Below are 22,008 nucleotides of genomic sequence, written 5' to 3'. Positions count from 1 at the left end.
CTGATCATCCAACTCAGAACCCAGCCTTCCCTCCATACCCCCTGACCCCTGTAGCCACAAGGGCCATATCTAACTTCCTTTTAAACATAGCTAATGAACTGGCCTCAACAGTTTGCTGTGGCAGAGAATTCCACAGATTCACCACTCTCTGTGTGAAGAAGTTTTTCCTAATCTCGGTCCTAAAAGGCTTCCCCTCTATCCTCAAACTGTGGCCCCTCGTTCTGGACCTCCCCAACATCGGGAACAATCTTCCCGCATCTAGCCTGTCCAATCCCTTTAGGATCTTATACGTTTCAATCAGATCCCCCCTCAATCTTCTAAATTCCAACGAGTACAAGCCCAGTTCATCCAGTCTTTCTTCATATGAAAGACCTGCCATCCCAGGAATCAATCTGGTGAACCTTCTTTGTACTCCCTCTATGGCAAAGATGTCTTTCCTCAGATTAGGGGACCAAAACTGCACACAATACTCCAGGTGTGGTCTCACCAAGGCCTTGTACAACTGCAGTAGTACCTCCCTGCTCCTGTACTCGAATCCTCTCGCTATAAATGCCAGCATACCGTTCGCCTTTTTCACCGCCTGCTGTACCTGCATGCCCACTTTCAATGACTGGTGTATAATGACACCCAGGTCTCGTTGCACCTCCCCTTTTCCTAATCGGCCACCATTCAGATAATAATCTGTTTTCCTATTTTTGCCACCAAAGTGGATAACTTCACATTTATCCACATTAAATTGCATCTGCCACGAGTTTGCCCACTCACCCAACCTATCCAAGTCACCCTGCATCCTCTTAGCATCCTCCTCACTGCTAACACTGCCACCCAGCTTCGTGTCATCCGCAAACTTGGAGATGCTGCATTTAATTCCCTCATCCAAGTCATTAATATATATTGTAAACAACTGGGGTCCCAGCACTAAGCCTTGCGGTACCCCACTAGTCCCCTCTTCCACTCTGATAACACCTGGCAATCAAGAACGTGATGAGCAGTAGGTACAGCAAGTAGCCCGTCCTGCATAGTCCTGATTTGAAATACATTGTTGGTCCTTCATTGGCACTGGGTCTAGATGCTGGAACTCCCAGGCCAGTGTGCCGAGAGTAACTTCAGAAGGATTAAAGCTCACCATGACAGGCAATTTGGGATGTCAATACATACTGGCCTACTCTGTGTGTTGGCGCGTGGCCAAGTGGTTAAGGTCCTGACGAAGGGTCTCGGCCTGAAACGTCGACTGCACCTCTTCCTAGAGATGCTGCCTGGCCTGCTGCGTTCACCAGCAACTTTCATGTGTGTTGCTTGAATTTCCAGCATCTGCAGAATTCCTGTTGTTTGAAGTGGTTAAGGTGTTCATCTAGTGATTTGAAGGTCACTAGTTCGAGCCTTGGCTGAGGTAGCGTGTGTGTCCTTGAGCAAGGCACTTAACTACACATTGCTGTGCAATGACACCAGTGCCAAGCTGTATGGGTCCTAATGCCCTTCCCTTGGACAACATTGGTGGCATGGAGAGGGGAGACTTGCAGCATGGGCAACTGCTGGTCTTCCATACAACCTTGCCCAGGCCTGCGCCCTGGAAACTTTCCAAGGCGCAAATCTATGGTCTCATGAGACTAATGGATGCCTATAAAAAAACTCTAGCAATAACTGTGTCCCATAATTAATGAAATTTGCTTGGTACTTTAAATTGAGAACCTTGAAGGAGCCCCTGTGAAGTATATTTTAATAGAAAACTTGTTATAAGTATTTTGGCAAGATGGAAAAAGAATTAAACTAAGTAAATCAATGGTGGTGAACTGACCTGTATGATTTTCCCCTCTTATTTCTTGGTAGGAGGAGTAACAATAGCCCTTCGTCTATTGGTCCTGTGGAGAAATCACATGACTCTAAAGTTCACTATTCAGCTTCATTAGACAGCCTGTCTGAGTCATCCAGATATAAACATCATGATCAAAGGTGTGATCATTTTTTAAAATTTTGTTTCTTTACAGTACTTTCCTTATTAAAATATTCGCAAACTCTAGCTGTTACTCATTGCCTGGAGGCAGAAGTCCTGCCCCTCGCCATTAGATTTCATTCTGTTCAAGGTTCAAATGCCACCAACAGGCAAAGTCAATGATACTCAGATGGAAGTAACCTGGATGATGTAATTTTATTTCTTTTGTTGCATTCCAGCCTCTGTCTTAACTGTAATTGGCTAACAAACAATCATCTTGACTCCTGCCAGGTTTTATTTCCATCTGATCTACCTACCTTTGTGCAGTGATCTGCTGTGAATTTCAACATCAGAGTGCACATGGGCCTTTCAGTTTAGTCTCAATGATAGCTTTTCTAGCAAACACCACAACCTTTTCTATTACTCTTGCCTTTACTTTGTCCCCATCACAGGTTCCTCAGTGATATGCTTTGTTATTTGTTTCTGTGCATCTTTTCCCCACCACTGTATCCCAGGGCTGTTTTGAGCCTAAGCCCTGGAATTCCATTGCTCCCTTCTGCATCTTAACTTCATTTCCCTCCGTAAATTTAATCTTCTTACCCCTCCAAATATTTTCTCTATTGTTTGTTTATGTATTTGTTTGACTCTGTGAAGCTCTGAGCAATTTTAGACCATAGGATGATAAGATATAGGAACAAAATTAGGCCATTTGGCCCATTGAGTCTCCTCCGCCATTTCATCATGGCTGATCCATTTCCCTCTAAACCACAATCTCCTGCCTTCTCACCGTATCCCTTCATGGCCTGACTAATCATGAATCTATCAACCTCTGCCTTAAATATACCCAATGACTCTGCATCCACTGTCACCTGTGGCAATGAATTCTATAGATCCACCACACTCTGGCTAAAGAAACTACTTCTCATCTCTGTTCTAAACAGACATCCCTCTATTCTGAGGCTGTCCTCTGGTTTTAGACACCCATACCATAGGAAACATCCTCTCCACATCCACTCCATTGAGGCCTTTCAAGATTCGATAGGTTTCAATGAGATCTAACCCCCTCATCTTTATGAATTCCAGTGAGTACAGCTCCAGATCCATCAAACACTCCTCATATTTTTTTGTGTTAAGAGGTGCCAAAATCCCATTTGATCATAGCTTGCTTCCTTTCCATGAGAATATTGTGGCAGAATATTGGTCATGCATATGGTGGTCATTAATAACTCCAACAAAGCACGCAAGAGAAAATTATTTACTTCAAAGAGATTAGAAGTTGATTTCATATGGATAATGTTAATAGATTTAAGGTGATGGTGATGGGAGTGCTGGGGCAGGGAGCACATGAATTTTTTTTTTGTTGTTGAGATTAGATGCAGATCGGTGGTAGGTGACATGAACCTGTAGTGTGCATTCTGTTTCTTTGCTCTTAATATTTTATTTTACCTCTGTTGACTAGTAGTGGTGGCAGCAGTATTCAAGACAGTCCTTCCTTGGCTTCCTCTGAAAAGGGAGCAGAGAGCAGGGCTTCCCAAGGTGAGAAGGGAGATAGTTCTGTTGAAGAAGAGGTGCACACAGCAGCTGATGACTCAATACAAAGTTCCAGTATGCCGCCTTTGCCTGATGATAAAGGTGAGTTTGCAATCACAGATAACCTTTTTCTCTCCCTCACTCACTGCAATGTAAAATAATGTGGTGCAGGAATACTTCAGTTAACTGATCAAAATAAACAGCCTTTTACTGTATTTATACCTTTCCTCATAGCACAGTATTGGATCTAAGATGACCTGTACCTTGTTTAATGCATTAACATGCTGTTCTAGAAAACTATCGTGCGTTTGCACTTCCCCTTCCCATTCTGATATGTCTCTGTATGGCATTCTCCACTATTGTAATGAGGCCACACTTAGGTTGGAAAAACAGCACCTTGTATTCCATCTGGGTAGCCTCTAAACTGATGGCATGAACATCGATTTCTCGAACTTCCGGTCATGGCTCCGTCCACCTTTACTATTCCCCATCCTCTTTTCCCTCTCTCATGTTATCTCCTTGCCTGCTCATCTACTCCCTCTGGTGCTCTTCCCCGCTTTTCTTTCTTCCATGGCTTTCTGTCCTCTTTTATCAGACTTCCCTTTCTCCAGCCCTGTATTCCTCTCACCAATCAACTTCCCAGATCCTTACCTCACCCCACCCCCCCCGCCACCTTTCAGGTTTCACCTATCATCTTGTGTTTCTCTCCCCCTCCCCCCACCTCTTAAATCTAATCCTAAGGTTTTTTTCTCCAATCCTGCCGAAGGGTGTTGGCCCAAAACATCGACTGTATTCTTTTCCATAGATGCTGCCTGGCCTGCTGAGTTCATCCAGCATTTTGTGTGTGTTGCTTGCATTTCTAGCATCTGCTTTGTGCATTTCTTCTGTTCTTCTTATTATCTCATTGTAATTAACTTTAGAATTTTTCCAAGACAATAGATTCCTGTGGAAAGTATTCTTGCTGCGTAGTTGTGTCAATGGTAATGGTAATCAATGAAGCCAATGAACATATCTCCATCACCAACTGTTCAATTGCACATTTGTCCTAATGAACCTTTAGGAAAGAATAATCGTAATATGATAGAACATTATATCAAGATTTAAAGTAATATTGTGTATTGTGTAAATCTACACAAAGTAAACTAAGATATAAAGTATGAATTGGCTATCTGGCTATGGTAGATTGAAAAACACTGTTACAGGGTATGGTAGTGGCGAAGCAGAGACAAACGTTTAAATAATTAATACGTTGACAACAAAAATATGTTTAAGGCTCAAACCCCAACAAGAAAATATGTCCCAATATAGAATAATACGGCACAGAAATTGGCCCTCCAGCTCAAGTCATCGACACTGACCAAGATGACCGTCTAATCTAGCCCCATTTGCCTGTGTTTGGCTCACAATTATGTCTCACAGGAGAGGTTGAAGACAGTATAAGATTGGGTTGGAGGAGAGGACAGAGTGGAAGGCAACCAAATGAAAATAGATGGGAAGGCTTGTTGTGCTGAGGATATTTAAATTCTACAACATAATATAGATAAGGTGAAGTAAGTGGATGAAAACTTGGCGAGTAGAGTTTAAGACAAAATGCTGATAGTCAAATTCTAATTACCTACACTGGTGCTTTTATTTTGGATTCTGTAAACTAGCTGTCCATAAATGCACTGTTTAAATCAGACTCTTTCATATTTCTTTGGTTCTGTGCTGGGATAAGAAAGCATGGTAAAATTAGCATGTGCACAATTATCTGTCTGCCAGATTCCATGCTAAACAAGTAGCAGTAGTTACAGAAAATTGGAATTTCTCTGTTTCTATTGCTGTCTCTTTATTGTCAAAATCTTAGGATTCGGTACTTAGTACCTGCATAGAAAGTGAATAATATTCATCTCTGAGCATATTGGTAGTAAGTGGAAACCTTGATCATATCAACATGTTAAGAAATCATTGTTTTAAAACAAAGCATAATTAGCCATAGCATTATCAATTATGCAGTTGCATATTGACTTCATTAAGTTTTTAATCTCTGAAGTGACATTCACAAATACACAAACACAAAATGTAATTAGTTTACCTAACTCAGAAGTACAATTCAGCTATCAACATCCAAATCTTCAGTTTGGGAACATTTCAGATAAGAATATGAAATTGAAAACTGTACTCTTATATTCTTTTGCCTAATTAAGCTATATGATCTGTCTCCAGATTCAGCCTCTATTGCCACTGAGTATTCTTTGAAATTTGATGAATCAATGACAGAAGATGAAATCGAAGAGAAATCCTTCCGCTCCCTGTTGCCATCTGAGAGCCACCGCCGCTTTAACATGGAGCGGAAGCGCAGCAGGCAGGATGATTCAGATGAGGAAACTGCCAGGGACCAGTCAACCTTGACAGCTGTCAAAGTAGGTTTATGTAATGGAGATGGATTGTACAAGCTGAAGTTATTTTTCCTTGAATATAGATTATCTAAATGGATGTTTAAGGTAGTAAATGGAGAGAAACTGTTTCCTCTTGTGGAAGAGTTCAATTTGGAACTAAGATGTTCAGGATTAATGCCAAGATGCACTCCTTCACACCGAAGAAAATGGACATTTTGAATTTTCTGAAAACTTTCTCTGGAGTGAGCATTCGCAACCTGGGATCCACGTACCCCTTGGTTAATGGTAGGGGTCTATGGCATAAAAAGATTGGGAACCCCTGCTCTAGAGTAATGGGAATGGAGTGATGAGAGTCTGTTTACAACTGAAATATTAATTTTTTTTATGCAATAGTATGAATGGACATGGAAGCAAAATGGAGTTAAAATAGAAATCATTTGAATTGCCATCTCCAATTCCAATATTCCTGATAACTGGATAACGGATGCAGCTCAAAAATATTTTGGAAAATCTGTTAATACTGCAGAGCAGACAATACAGGCTCCAGATGTCTTAATCTCATTTTTCCACTGATTGTGTGGGGCTCAGGAGGAAAGATTGTGAGGAACATTCTGTGTCATTTTCCCTTGTTTAAGTTAACTGGATAGGTACAATTTTCGTTTTGCCCTCTTTTTTTATTACCTTGAGTATCTTTAAATGAATTCTAGTAAGTTCATCAACTTTTGTCAGTCAAACTGAGCATGTGTTCGCCTAGCCAAATAATTGATGAATTCCAGGAAATACTAGACCTCTCTGTGATGACACAGAGAGATTAACAATACAAAATCAACAAAATCTGAGAACTGAGGTAGGGAGATTTGGCCAATGAGAAAGTTTCATCTTAATACAAAAGAAACCACTGCCAGTACTAGAACTAAGGAAATAAAACAAAAATTGCATAGTCAGCAACACTGAAAATATCTATGAAAAAAGCAACAGATGAAACATTTCAATATGGTGATCTTTCATCAGAATAAGGAAGATTTACTTCTTTTGCATTTAAATGAAGGGATTAAAAGTAACATTAGCAAATTTGCAGATGACACAAAGCTGGGTGGCAGTGTGAAATGTGAGGAGGATGTTGTGAGAATGCAGGTTGACTTGGACAGGTTGGGTGAGTGGGCAGATGCATGGCAGATGCAGTTTAATGTGGATAAATATGAGGTTATCCACTTTGGTGGCAAGAACAGGAAGGCAGATTACTACCTGAATGGTGTCAAATTAGGAAAAGGGGAAGTACAACGAGATCTAGGTGTCCTTGTTCATCAGTCACTGAAAGTAAGCATGCAGGTACAGCAGGCAGTGAAGAAAGCTAATGGCATGTTGGCCTTCATAACAAGGGGAGTTGAGTATAGGAGCAAAGAGGTCCTTCTGCAGTTGTTCAGGGCCCTGGTGAGACCACACCTGGAGTATTGTGTACAGTTTTGGTCTCCAAATTTGAGGAAGGACGTTCTAGCTATTGAGGGAGTGCAGCATAGGTTCACGAGGTTAATTCCCGGAATGGCGGAACTGTCATATGTTGAAAGATTGGAGCGACTGGGCTTGTATACACTGGAATTTAGAAGGATGAGAGGGGATCTGATTGAAACGTCTAAGATTATTAAGGGATTGGACACACTAGAGGCAGGAAACATGTTCCCAATATTGGGAGAGTCCAGAACCAGAGGCCACAGTTTTAAGAATAAGGGGTAGACAATTTAGAACGGAGTTGAGGAAAAACTTTTTCACACAGAGGGTTGTGGTTCTGTGGAATGCTCTGCCTCAGAAGGCAGTGGAGGCCAATTCTCTGGATTCTTTCAAGAAAGAGTTAGACAGAGCTCTTAAAGATAGCGGAGTGAAGGGATATGGAGAGAAGGCAGGTACAGGGTTCTGAATTGGATGATCAGCCATGATCACAGTGAATGGTGGTGCTGGCTCGAAGGGCTGAATGGCCTACTCCTGCACCTATTGTCTATTGCCTAAATCTGTCCTTTGTGTTTTCCCTTCTCTTACGCTACTCAAGAATCTTCCAGTCTTCCAGATGGCCACATCTGCGCCAATTGCACCGAAATGTAGCTCCTGAGAGATCGTGTTAGGGATCTGGAGCTGCAGTTTGATGACCTACAGCTTATTAGGGAAAGTGAGCAGGAGAGAGATAGGAGCTACAGGGAGTTAGTTACTCTTGAGGCTGCAGGAGTTAGACAAGTGGGTGACTGTCAGGGAAGGGAAGAGCTCAGATAGTAGAGAGCACCCCTGTAGCCATCCCCCTCAGTAATTGTTATTTCATTTTGTATGCTGTTTGGGGGCGGGGGGGGCAGTGACCTGACACAGGACAACCACGGCGATTGGGTCTCTGGCACTGAGCCTGGTTCCGTGGTGCAAAAAGGCGAGAAGAAGATGAGGAATGCGGTAGTCATAAGGGATTCTATAGTGAGGGGAACAGACTGGGGGTTCTGTCAGCCTGATAGAGATACCCGCATGGTGTGTTGCCTCCCAGGTGCCAGGATGTCTCAGATCGGGTGCAGAGTATTCTGAAGGGGGAGGGTGAACAGCCAGAGGTTTTGGTACACGTTGGTATCAATGACATGGGTAGAAAAAGGGAGGAGGTCCTGAAGAGAGAATTCAGGGAATTAGGTAGGAAGCTGAAAAGCAGAACCTCCAGGGTAGTAATCTCAGGATTGCTGCCTGTGACATGTGTTAACAAGCGCAAGAATAGCATGATCAGGCATATTAATACGAGGCTGAGACTGGTGTAGGGAGCAGGGCTTTGGGTTTGTGGATCAGTGGGGCCTCTTCTGGGGGAGGTATGATCTGTACAAAAAGGATGGGTTACACCTGAACCCCAAAGGGGTCCAATATCCAGCAGGCAGTTTAATAGAGCTGTTAGGGAGGGTTTAAACTAATTTGGCAGGGGGACGGGAACCAGAGTGATAGGGGTGAGGAAGGGGAAAACAGAAATAAACCAAAGATAACAAGCAACAGAGATGATAGAAAGGACAGGTAGGAGATGAGGCATAGTCACAGCCAGTGGGCTGATTTACAACAGAAAGCAACAAATACTGGACTGAAAAGTGTTATATTTGAATGCACGCAGCATAAGAAATAAAATGGACAATCTTGAAATTAGCTACAGATTGGCAAGTATGACATTGTGTCCATCTCTGAAACTTGGCTAAAGGATGGCTGCCATTGGGAGCTGAACATCCAAGGATATATGATGCATCAGAAAGATAGGTTAGTAGGCAGAGGGGGTGGTGTGGCCCTGTGTATAAGAAATAATATTAAATCATTAGAAAGGGATGACATAGGATCAGAAAGTGTAAAGTCTCTATGGGTTGAGTTAAGAAATGGCAAGGGTGAAAAGACCATAATGGCAGTTGTGTACAGGCCTTCAAACAACAGCTGGGATGTGGATTACAAATTACAGCAAGATATAGAAAATGTTTCAGAAGGGCACTTTCATGATAATCGTTGGGGATTATAACATGAAAGTGGATTGGGAAAGCCAGGCTAGTACTGGACCTTAAGAGAGAGGCATTCTACAAATTCTAAGTGATGGCTTTTTAGAATAGCTTGTTGTTGAGCCCACTAGGGGATTAGCTGTGCTGGATTGGGTGTTGTGCAATGATCCAGAGGTGATAAGAGAACTTAAGGTTAAGGAACCCTTAGGGAACAGTGATCACAATATAATTGAGTTCACTTTAAAATTTGAGAGGGAGAAACTAAGATCCAATGTGTCAGTATTTCAGTGGAATAAAGGAAATTACAATGGCATGAGAGGGGAACTGGCGAAAGTTGACTGGAAAGGACACTAGCAAGAAGGACAGCACAGCAGCAATGGCTGGAGTTTCTGTGAAAAATGAGGGGCGTGCAAGACAGATATATTCCAAACTAGACAATGGGGTGACCCGTTGGGGCACCCTTTGAGAGAAGGGTAGTGCCGTCTGATGTGACCAGAATGAATATTAAATTTTCCTGAATGCTATTGGTATCGCTTTACTTTGGAAACTGAAGTAGAAAACCTCAGTTTATTAAAGAAGAACGACGCGTAGCAAAGCAAATATAGTTGCTCCTCATTTAACAAAGGACATGCATCTCCTCCTCTGTCTCTTCTTCTCTCATCTTTTTTTGTCCTGACTGATCCTGGAGTCATGCTGCCCTGGCCTCCTCTGGATCTTGTTCTCTCCCTCTCCTTGCTGCTTCCCGACAATGTTTGGCATCATCTCTTGAAAATAATGTCCCCCTTCCCTTTCCACACAACATAATTAAGCTGACCTTTTTTTTTACCCTAATTCTGGATAGAAGATACGAAGCAGTAACACCAAAGGATGCTGATTATTCTCGATGATGTGGTTGGCGCTCTCCTAAATGGATGTGATATAGTCACCGCTGTCTTTTGACTGCAGCAAAGGGTTTTATGGGTGTCTCGAAGTACGTCATTACAATAAGATTTAATTATCTCTTATTGATGGGTGGCAGTTAGAGCTGTCCCAATCCTGCACATGCTGATGGTGATTAGCAGAATGTGTCCCCTCGAAATACAGCTGCCCTGCCCTTTTGCTCCAGTAGGTGTTGCTGCTGAGGCTGGCCGTGCGCATGCGTTGGGCTGTCGTGTCCCGATTTCCATGATGGCGGATCGGGTCTCGGGTGAAAGGCAGCCTGTTGATTTTTGGCGAATGAGCAATTTTATATGAATATATAACCCTGAACTTTGCCTACATTCTGTAAGTTAGCGCATTTTATTTCGATTTAGCCAAAAAAAAGTGCCGCTGTAATGCACCATTTGCGCTAATTGGAGGTCACAAACAGACAGCATGAGTGTTTTAGTAATATATAGATAAGAAGAAATTTTTGAATGGAAGAGCACTACCATGGCTGACAAGTGAGGTCAGAGCCAAAGTAAAAGCAAAAGAGAGGGCACACAAGGAAGCCAAAGCTAGTGGGAAGATAGACGATTGAGAAGCTTTTAAAAACTTGCGTAAGGAAACTAAGAAGGTCATTAGGAAGGAAAAGATGAATTATGAAAGGAACACACATCAAAGTTGCTGGTGAACGCAGCAGGCCAAGCAGCATCTATAGGAAGAGGCGCAGTCGACGTTTCAGGCCGAGACCCTTCGTCAGGACTAACTGAAGGAAGAGTGAGTAAGGGATTTGAAAGCTGGAGGGGGAAGGGGAGATGCAAAATGATAGGAGAAGACAGGAGGGGGAGGGATGGAGCCGAGAGCTGGACAGGTGATAGGTAAAAGGGGATACGAGAGGATCATGGGACAGGAGGTCCGGGAAGAAAGACAAGAGGGGGGTGACCCAGAGGATGGGCAAGAGGTATATTCAGAGGGACAGAGGGAGAAAAAGGAATGAGAGAAAGAATGTGTGAATAAAAATGAGTAACAGATGGGGTACGAGGGGGAGGTGGGGCCTTAGTGGAAGTTAGAGAAGTCGATGTTCATGCCATCAGGTTGGAGGCTACCCAGACGGAATATAAGGTGTTGTTCCTCCAACCTGAGTGTGGCTTCATCTTTACAGTAGAGGAGGCCGTGGATAGACATGTCAGAATGGGAATGGGATGTGGAATTAAAATGTGTGGCCACTGGGAGATCCTGCTTTCTCTGGCGGACAGAGCGTAGATGTTCAGCAAAGCGGTCTCCCAGTCTGCGTCGGGTCTCACCAATACATAAAAGGCCACATCGGGAGCACCGGATGTAGTATCACCCCAGTCGACTCACAGGTGAAGTGATGCCTCACCTGGAAGGACTGTTTGGGGCCCTGAATGGTGGTAAGGGAGGAAGTGTAAGGGCATGTGTAGCACTTGTTCCGCTCACAAGGATAAGTGCCAGGAGGGAGATCAGTGGGGAGGGATGGGGGGGACGAATGGACAAGGGAGTTGTGTAGGGAGCGATCCCTGCGGAATGCAGAGAGAGGGGGAGAGGGAAAGATGTGCTTAGTGGTGGGATCCCGTTGGAGGTGGCGGAAGTTATGGAGAATAATATGTTGGACCCGGAGGCTGGTGGGGTGGTAGGTGAGGACCAGGGGAACCCTATTCCTTGTGGGGTGGTGGGAGGATGGAGTGAGAGCAGATGTACGTGAAATGGGGGAGATGCGTTTAAGAGCAGAGTTGATAGTGGAGGAAGGGAAGCCCCTTTCTTTAAAAAAGGAAGACATCTCCCTCGTCCTAGAATGAAAAGCCTCATCTTGAGAGCAGATGTAGCGGAGATGGAGGAATTGCGAGAAGGGGATGGCGTTTTTGCAAGAGACAGGGTGAGAAGAGGAATAGTCCAGATAGCTGTGAGAGTCAGTAGGCTTATAGTAGACATCAGTGGATAAGCTGTCTCCAGAGACAGAGACAGAAAGATCTAGAAAGGGGAGGGAGGTGTCGGAAATGGACCAGGTAAACTTGAGGGCAGGGTGAAAGTTGGAGGCAAAGTTAATAAAGTCAACGAGTTCTGCATGCGTGCAGGAAGCAGCGCCAATGCAGTCGTCGATGTAGCGAAGGAAAAGTGGGGGACAGATACCAGAATAGGCACGGAACATAGATTGTTCCACAAACCCAACAAAAAGGCAGGCATAGCTAGGACCCATACGGGTGCCCATAGCTACACCTTTAGTTTGGAGGAAATGGGAGGAGCCAAAGGAGAAATTATTAAGAGTAAGGACTAATTCCGCTAGACGGAGCAGAGTGGTGGTAGAGGGGAACTGATTAGGTCTGGAATCCAAAAAGAAGCGTAGAGCTTTGAGACCTTCCTGATGGGGGATGGAAGTATATAAGGACTGGACATCCATGGTGAAAATAAAGCGGTGGGGGCCAGGGAACTTAAAATCATCGAAAAGTTTAAGAGTGTGAGAAGTGTCACGAACATAGGTCGGAAGGGATTGAACAAGGGGTGATAAAACAGTGTCGAGGTATGCAGAAACGAGTTCGGTGGGGCAGGAGCAAGCTGAGACAATAGGTCGGCCAGGACAGGCAGGTTTGTGGATCTTGGGTAGGAGGTAGAAACGGGAAGTGCGGGGTGTGGGAACTATAAGGTTGGTAGCAGTGGATGGGAGATCCCCTGAGTGGATAAAGTCGGTGATAGTGTGGGAGACAATGGCCTCGTGCTCCTTAGTGGGGTCACGATCGAGGGGTAAATAAGAGGAGGTATCCGCGAGTTGTCGCTGTGCCTCGGCAAGGTAGAGGTCAGTATGCCAGACTACAACAGCACCCCCCTTATCAGTGGGTTTAATAATAAGGTTAGGATTAGTGCGGAGGGAGTGGAGAGCAGAGCGTTCCGAAGGAGTGAGGTTGGAATGGGGACAAGGTGCGTTCACCAGCAACTTTGATGTGTGTTGCTTGAATTTCCAGCATCTGCAGAATTCCTGTTGTTTGCGTTTTTAAATTATGAAAGGAAGTTGGGAACTGATATCAAAGAAGATACTAAAAGATTTTTTAAGTATATAAAGGGTAAAAGAGAGTTGACGGTAGATATAAGACCAATAGAAAATGACACTGGAGGTATTGTAATGAGAGACATAGAGAAACTGAATGCGTATTTTGCATCAGTTTTCACAGTGGAAGACATCTGTATACCACAGCGGTCCCCAACCACAGTTGTTGGACTAAAGCATGTGCTATCAGGCTGCAAGAAAACAATATGATTTGGCAATATGAAACGATATGAGTCAGCTGCACCTTTCCTCATTCCTTGTCATGTTCACTGTTGAACTTGAACGCACGTGAGGTCATCAGTTGGTCATTAACCTACAATTACTCGATGAGTGAAAAACAAACATCGTTGGAGAGTTTCTTTGGAAGAAGTGGTAGGGGACATAAAAGGCCTAACGATGATGATAACACAGAGACAGCGGAGGCCGAGACTGCAAAAAAAAAAGAAAGCTTCCTTCAACGGAAAATAGGATGAGTGGTACATAAAGTACTGGCTTTATTGCGACCGGTGACTCGCACGCTCCAAACCCCCTGTGTGTGATATGTGGAGACAAGCTGTCTAATAAGGCAATGGAGCCCTCAAAACTGCTTCAGCACCTTGAGTCCAGCACCCTGCACTTAAAGACAAACCCGTTGAGATTTTTGAGCGGAAAAAATGTGAGCAAGCGGGGCAGAAGCAAGTACTGAGAGCCACCACCTCCACAAATGCTGCTGCTCTAAGAGCGTCGTACTTTGTGGCTAGCCATATTGCTAAGGCTAAGGAGCCTTTCACTGTTGGTGAAGAATTGATTCTGCCTGCTGCCAAGGACATGTGCGGTGAACTGTTGGGAGAAGCTGCAGCTAACAAGATGGCGCAGGTTTCTCTTTCAGCTACCACAGTTTAAAGGACAATCAATAGCTGAAAAATGTCACCTGATCTTAACAGTGTATTGAGTGACGTTGTTGAAGTTATCAATCACATCAAAGCAAAAGCCTTTAACTCACTTCTATTTGAGCAGCTTTGTGAGGAAATGGATGCAGAGCACAAATACCTTCTCTTACACACTGAAATCAGGTGGCTTTCAGGGGGAGGGTCCTGGCCAGGGTTTTTGAGTTAAGAGAGCAGCTACAGAGATTCCTTTCACGAAAAAAGTCACCACTGGCAGCACACTTCAGTGACAAGGAGTGGATAGCAAAACTTGCTTATCTGTGTGACACCTTCAACCTGCTCAATGAGCTCAATTTGTCACTTCAGGGGAGAATGACAACTGTCTTCAAGTTGGCAGATAAAATGTCTGCTTTCAAAGCCAAACTGGAACAGTGGGGACGGCGAGTGGACAGGGGCATATTTTACATGTTCCCAACATTAGCTGGGATTTTAGGAGAGATTGAGGCTGCACCATCCTTCTCACAGCTGGTGCGCGAACACCTATCTTCGCTGTCGACAGAATTCGAGTGTTACTTCCCAACCGCAAATGACCTAAGACGTGCAAAAGAGTGGGTCCGTGACCCATTTGTGAATGTCCCCGGTGAATCATTCATGTCAGCGTGGGAAGAAGGTCAACTCATCGAGCTTGCAATTGACGGTGGTCTGAAAAGTATGTTTGACATAACATCTCTGCTGGCATTCTGGATCAAAGTCAAGGCTGAATATCCTAAGATAGCCACCAGAGCACTGAAAACGTTGCTTCCATTTCCAACATCATATCTCTGCGAAGCGGGGTTTTCTGCAATGAATGCAACAAAAACTAAATTGCAGAATAGACTGGACACAAGGAACCCCCTTCGAGTATCGCTGTCTCCCATCACCCCTCGATGGGACCGTCTTGTTGCAGGGAAACAAACCCAGGGCTCCCACTGATTCAGCGATATTGGTGTGTTGCAATGATTTTATATGTTCGTATGAGGAAAATATGCACTGTGTGTTTAATATCCAAACGTTACTTAAAATGTTATGATGCTATTGACTTATAAGTGACTTATAATTGACTTATCACTATATTCATGTGAGGAAAATAGCGCTGTGTGTTTAACAACAGGAATTCTGCAGATGTTGGAAATTCAAGCAACACACATCAAAGTTGCTGGTGAATGCAGCAGGCCAGGCAGCATCTCTAGGAAGAGGTACAGTTGACGTTTCAGGCGGAGACCTCTCGAAACGTCAACTGTACCTCTTCCTAGAGATGCTGCCTGGGCTGCTGCGTTCACCAGCAACTTTGATGTGTGTTGCTGTGTGTTTAATATTAAATTTGTTAGATAAACCCTTTTAGAAACGAAATTGAGTGATTAGCCATTTATAAGTGACTTATAGTTGACTTATCACCTATATTCTGGTCTGGTATTCCAGACATTCAAGAGTGTCAAGGAAGTGAAATATGTGCAGTGAAAATTACGACTGAGAAAGGTGCTCAAGCAGCTTAATGGTCAGAGGGTGGGTAAATTTCTTGGACCTGACAGAGTGTACCCTCGGGTTCTGAAGGAAGTAGCTAGAGAGATTGTGGAGGCATTAACAATGATCTTTCAAGAATCGATAGATTCTGGCATGGTACTGGATGACTGGAAAATAGCAAATGTTGCTCTGCTATTTAAGAAGGGTGGGAGGCAGCAGAAAGGAAACTATAGACCTGTTAGCCTGACATCAGTGGTTGGGAAGTTGTTGGACTCAATAGTTAGGGGTGAGATTACAGAGTACCTGGATGCACATGACAATATAGGTCTAAGCCAGCATGCTTTCCTGCAATTTTTTGAGGATATTACAAACAGAATAGACAAAGGAGATGCAGTAGATGTGATGTACTTGGATTTTCAGAAGGCCTTTGACAAGGTGCTGCACATGAGGCTGCTTAGCAAGATAAAAGCCCAAGGAATTACACTGAAGGCACTAGCATTGGCTGATCGGCAGAAAACAGAGTGGGAATAAAGGGATCCTGTTCTGGCTGGCTGCCGTTTACCAGTGGAGTTCAACAGGGGTCGGTGTTGGGACCGCTGCTTTTTTATGATGTTCGTCAGTAATTTGGACTATGGGATTAATGGATTTGTGGCTAAATTTGCCAATGATACAATGATGGGTGGGGGAGTGGGTAGTGTTGAGGAAACAGAGCCTGCAGAGAGAATTGGATAGTTTAGGGGAATGGGCAAAGAAGTGGCAAATGAAATACAGTGTTGGAAAGTGTATGGTCATGCATTTTGGTGGAAGAAATAAATGGGCAGACTATTATTTAGATAGGGAGAGAATTCAAAATGCAGAGATGCAAGATACCCTAAAGATTAACCTCCAGGTTGAGTCGGTGGTGAAGAAGGCAAATGCAATGTTGGCATTCATTTCTGGAGGTATAGAATATAAGAGCAGGGATGTGATGTTGAGGCTCTATAAGGCACTCCTGAGACTACATTTAGAGTATAGTGTGCAGTTTTGAGTTCCTTATTTTAGAAAGGATATACTGACATTGGAGAGGGTTCAGAGAAGATTCACGAGAATGATTCCAGGAATGAAAGGGTTACTGTATGAGGAACGTCTGGCAGCTCTTGGGCTGTATTCCTTGGCGTTCAGGAGAATGAGGGGGAATCTCATAGAAACATTCTGAATGTTAAAAGGCCTGAAGAGATTAGATATGGCCAAGTTATTTCCCATGGTAGGGGAGTCTAGGACAAAAGGGCAAAACTTCGGGATTGAAGGACGTCCATTTAGAACTGAGATGCGAAGATATTACTTTAGTCAGAGGGTGGAATTTGTTGCCATGAGCGGCTGTGGAGGCCAAGTTTTTGGGTGCATTTAAGGCAGAGATAGATAGGCTCTTGATTAGCCAGGGCATCAAAGGGTATGGGGAGAAGGCAGGGGAATTGGGATGACTGGAAAATTTGGATCAGCCGTGATTATATGGGGAAGCAGACTCGATGGGCTGAATGGCCTACTTCTGCCCTTATATCTTATGGACTTAAGAAACAACTTCGTGACCAAGTTATTAATTTAGTTAGTTATCAGTGTTTAGAATCCGATGAAGTCAAGTAGTTGCATTCCTGGTCTGATAAGGTGTGATGTACCTGTACCTTTACCGCCGTTGTACTTATTGAAATGTTTTTAAGTATTGTGACTTGCTGAATCTGAAGAGCAGTGTGGCATTTTGCCAAGGTCATGTGTTTCGCATGTGTCATGCCTGATAGCTGTGTTGATTTGTTCTGTTGCCTATATTCGTAATTCAAGTTTGTTAAAAGTGGCCTACCTTGCGTCAGCCACAGCAGCTCTCTTCATCTGATACATTATATATCTATCTTATCTATCTCCAGCATGATTTTAGCATGCCCTTCTCTGGGGGCCAGGACAGTTTCTCCAAATTTACAATGGAGATGGTAAGACAGTACATGAAAGAGGAAGAAATGCGTGCCCAGCATCAAGTGTCACTCCTCAAGTTACGTGAACGAGCTTTGAAGGAAAAGACAAAAGCTGAGCTGGCCTGGCTGGAACATCAGAAGAAGTGAGTGGTTGACTTAAATCTTTTCAGTTGACATGCATGGTGAAGATACCATGAATGCATTGATCAATGTTTTGTGGGCGATCCTAGCCATTTTTCTCTGCATGTTGTGACCCCATTAATATAATTGCGTCCTGCAGAACATAGTATAATGTCTTGAATTAAGAATAAAATGAAAGTAAGGGTGAAGAATAATTTTGTTTACTTAGACCATAAGACCATACGATATAGGAGCAGAATTAGGCCATTTGGTCCATCGAGTCTGCTCCGCTATTTCTTCATGGCTGATCTAATTTTCCTCTCAGCCCCAGTCTCCTGCCGCCTTCCCATTTCCCTTCATGCTCTGACCAATCTAGATTCTATCAACCTCTGCCATAAATATACATACGGATATGGCCTTCACTGCTGGCTGTGGCAAAGAATTCCACAGATCCTCCACTCTCTGGCTAAAGGAATTCTTCCTCACATCTGCTCTAAAAGGTCACCTCTCTAAACTGAGGCTGTGTCCTCTGGTCTTAGACTCTTCCACCATAGGAAACATCCTCTCCAATGTAACTCCATTGAGGCCTTTCAACCTTTGATAGGTTTCAATGAGGTCACCCCTCATTCTTCTGAATTCTAGACAATGCAGACCCAGAGCTATCAAACGCTCTTCATATGACAAGTCAATCAATGCTGGAATTGTTTTCATGAACCTCCTTTGAATCTTCTCCAGTTTCAGCATATCCTTTCTAAGATAAAGGGACCAAACCTGATCACAATACTCCAAGTGAGGCCTCACCAGTGCTTTTATAAAGTTTTAGTGTTACATCCTTGCTCTTACATTCTAGTCCTCTTGAAATGAAGGCTAACATTGCATTTGCCTTCTTCACCACAGACTCAACCTGCAAATTAACCTCCAAGGACTCCCAAGTCTCTTTGCACCTCAGTTTTTTGTGGTTTTTTCTATTTAGAAACTCTTACACTTCTTCTACCGAAATGCATGATCATACACTTCCCAAAACTGTATTCCATCTGCCATTTATTTTCCCATTCTCCTAGTTTATTTAAGTCCTTCTGTAGCCTCTCTACTTCCTCAAAACTACCTGTCCCTCCAGCTATCTTCATATCATCTGAAAACTTTGCAACAAAGCCATCAATTCCATCATCCAAATCATTGACATATAACGTAAAAAGCAGTCCCAACTTGTACCACTTGTCACCGGCAGCCAATCAGAAAAAGTGCCCTTTATTCCCACTCCTTGCCTCCTGCCAGTTAGCCACTGCTTTAAATTCTTGGCTGCCTTGCTGAATCCATACATTTGGTCTAGCTAACGTACTTGCAAAAGTGCCTTTTAGGTTAGGAGTTTGAATTTTGTTGTGGATTGATGTAATAATATATTTATTAATCTGGTCTCACTGAATTGCAAACCCAGGGGGTTCATCAGACTTTGTTCTCCTGCCCACATGGAACACTGACTGTAGAAGCTGCTGGTAACTCACTGACCCAGGGGAGCCACCAGCCTTCGTCCACACTAACCTGTCGGCTGGCAATCCCAGCCCAATCTTCAGGTGTCCCACGTCAACATTGCTGTCCTTCAAATACAGAGCGGAGACTTAAGACTCCGCATGTCCTCTAATTCGCCCATATCCCTGTCCCTTAAATCATAATCTGAATCCAACTGCCTTCTTTGTCTCCAGACCATCAAAAAACACTAAACACCCAACTAAAACTGAGCTGTGACCTCATCTTCAGCCAATATATCAATATGCCAATACATTTAATGTGGCAACCATTACTGCTTTTCTAGACAGAAAATTCTGCAGATTCACTACTCCCTTGGAAAAGCAGTTTCTCCTCATCTCTGTCCTAAATCTATTCCCTCTAATCTTGAGGCTTTGTCCCCTAGTTCTGGTCTATCCCTTGCTTAAGTTTATGTTTCTATAAGATTCTCTCTCATTTCTCTGCATTATAGTGAGTATAGTCCCAGGTAATGCAATCTCTCTTCAAAGGCTCACCCCCTCATCTCTGGAATCGACCTGGTGTATCCTCCAAAGCCAATATCTTTCCTCAAGTAAGGACACCGGAATTGCACACAGTACTCCAAATGCAGTCTCCCCAGTACAGTTGCAGCCAAACCTCTCTGCTGTTAAATTCAATCCTTCTTGCAGTGAAAGCCAACATTCCATTAACCTTCTTGATAACCTGTTGCACTGCAGACCAGCTTTTTGCAATTCAAGCACAAGCACTCCCAAATGCCTCTGCGGCTACCTTTCACTACCATTTAAATAAAAATCCATTCTCTGTTTTTCTTTCCAAAGTGGATAACCTCACATTTATCGATGTTGTATTCTATCTACCAAACCCTTGTCCACTCACTTAACTTATCTTTATGTAGACCTTCCAGATCCTCTGTACAATTTGCTTTTCAACTCAATTTAGTGTTATTGGCAACTTAGATACACTATACTCAGTCCCCTTTTCCAAATTGTTCATGTAAATTATGTAAATATGTTGATGTAAATAATGTGTTATTGACTACATATTTAAATAGCCTCAGAATATACAACAAAAGAGCTGCAGGCCACATATTTTCAGTATCTTTAACATAGTTTTTAAATATCTTGGGTCCCAATTCCACAGCATCCAGATTTTTCATTTGGTCTCAATTACCAACTTACGCTGATAGATTTAGCATTTAGTAGCATAGCATAATTATTTTTATTTCACAAAATCTTATCCAGAATCAGATTTAATATCATTGGCATATGTTGCGAAATTAGTTGTTTTGTGGTAGCGTTACATTTCAATATATAATAATAAACTATAAACTACAATAAGAAATGCAATATATATTGAAAAATAAGTGCATAAAGTGCAAAAAAAAAGCAGTGAGGTAGTGTACGTGGGTTAATTGTCCATTCAGAAATCTGATGGCAGAGAGAAAGAAGCTGAAACTATCCATACCAAAGCATTTGTTATCCATCAGAAATACAGGAAACCTATTAGAACAGCAAGTTTTTTGCTGTCTAACATTGGTTGGATTGAATAAATTGTTTTGAAATTGTAAGGCATTTAATACAAGTATGGACAAGGATTTTACCTTTCTGGTCCAATGATATTCTGGGCTCACTAAAAGAATTCTTAGCTTAAGGGAACCTAATAATATTTTATGGTATGCATCACCATTATTTATTTTGCAGTTCCCTGTTTATTTGGTAATCCAGGCTATTTGTTCATACAAATTTGTGCATAAATTCTGCTCTCAATCAATTAGTACTCTTAAACTTTGTTTTTCATTACATTTTCTATCATCTCACTATGCTCAGTTTCTCAAAAGTACTTCCTTTCCAAGTTCAGAAAACCAAACCTCAGAAATGAGCATGGAAATTAAAAATGTTCAAATATTTTCTGCTCAGATCTGGTCATTTAGTTCTTAAGTGTAAATTCAGCAACTGAAAATTGCACATTAATTTGTTCTGATTGATGGTACTATAAAAAAAAGTGTTGTGCATAGTCTAATCCATATGTTGTAGGAGAAACTGACATTACTGTGTGACCTTTATCATGTTATATTTCTACAGACGTCTGAGAGACAAAGGGGAAGATGATAAAATGCCACCAATCCGTAAGCGACAGCGTGGGCTACTTCTCAGGCTGCAGCAAGAGCAGGTAATATGCATTTGAAGTCAAAAACTAATTTCTGCTCCCAGTAATAGGACATCTACGTTTGTATTACCTGTCCATTCCATTGCTTGGTTGGCTGTTGGTCTGAGTACTTTGATTTTGTCAATTAACCAATTTTTCTGTGAATTTTTAAATTTACTGCATGGATTGATTTCCAACTGTAGTTGTCAGACGAAGGTACAAGTGACCTGTTGAGGTTTCTATTTTCACCATAAGTCAGCAGTACTAAGCTGAAAGTGTCCATCATCAGGACAAGCTTGGTACTTTGCCCACAGCAATTCAGCTCCGGATCCCCACATTTGAATTTTAATGTAAACATATGGTGTTTTGACTTGGTTGTGTAAAGAGAAATTTTTTCCCTTGCCTGCTTGTTTTTTCTGCATGTAGTGCATGTTGGATCTCATAATGCAACACATCACTTTCCTCCTTGGCTTGATAATTTTACCACTAGATGCCCTTTCCTGGGACTTTTTAACAGCCAACCAGTACATGATTATGATCAAGGTTACATCTCAGTTTGCTTTACTTATATCTAATATTTGCAAACCCATCAGCTTTGTTCTAACTTTATCAATTCCCCTCATGCCATTGACCAAACTGTTATGTGCTTCTTGTTATCC

The 22,008-nt window shown here is 42.8% G+C and overlaps 1 protein-coding gene across 9 annotated transcripts in view; it reads left to right on the top strand.

The window, feature by feature from the left end:
- cep350 (centrosomal protein 350) overlaps nucleotides 1-22,008 on the top strand; it is a 251,684-nt gene that overhangs the window by 152,241 nt on the left and 77,435 nt on the right. For 7 of the 9 annotated variants that reach the window (XM_063063672.1, XM_063063674.1, XM_063063673.1 and 4 more), the window contains 5 exons: nucleotides 1,828-1,950; nucleotides 3,390-3,562; nucleotides 5,666-5,862; nucleotides 17,537-17,724; nucleotides 21,286-21,373. In XM_063063672.1, coding sequence (XP_062919742.1) covers nucleotides 1,828-1,950; nucleotides 3,390-3,562; nucleotides 5,666-5,862; nucleotides 17,537-17,724; nucleotides 21,286-21,373 — 769 coding nt within the window. The remainder of the gene's footprint in view (nucleotides 1-1,827; nucleotides 1,951-3,389; nucleotides 3,563-5,665; nucleotides 5,863-17,536; nucleotides 17,725-21,285; nucleotides 21,374-22,008) is intronic. The other 2 variants (XM_063063675.1, XM_063063671.1) reach the window with 1 other exon arrangement.

The sequence above is a fragment of the Mobula hypostoma genome, chromosome 12 (genome assembly GCF_963921235.1).
Source record: "Mobula hypostoma chromosome 12, sMobHyp1.1, whole genome shotgun sequence".
Lineage (NCBI taxonomy): Eukaryota > Metazoa > Chordata > Chondrichthyes > Myliobatiformes > Myliobatidae > Mobula > Mobula hypostoma.
Note: the sequence above shows the minus strand (reverse complement) of the source record. Positions and strands in the feature narration are given on the sequence as shown.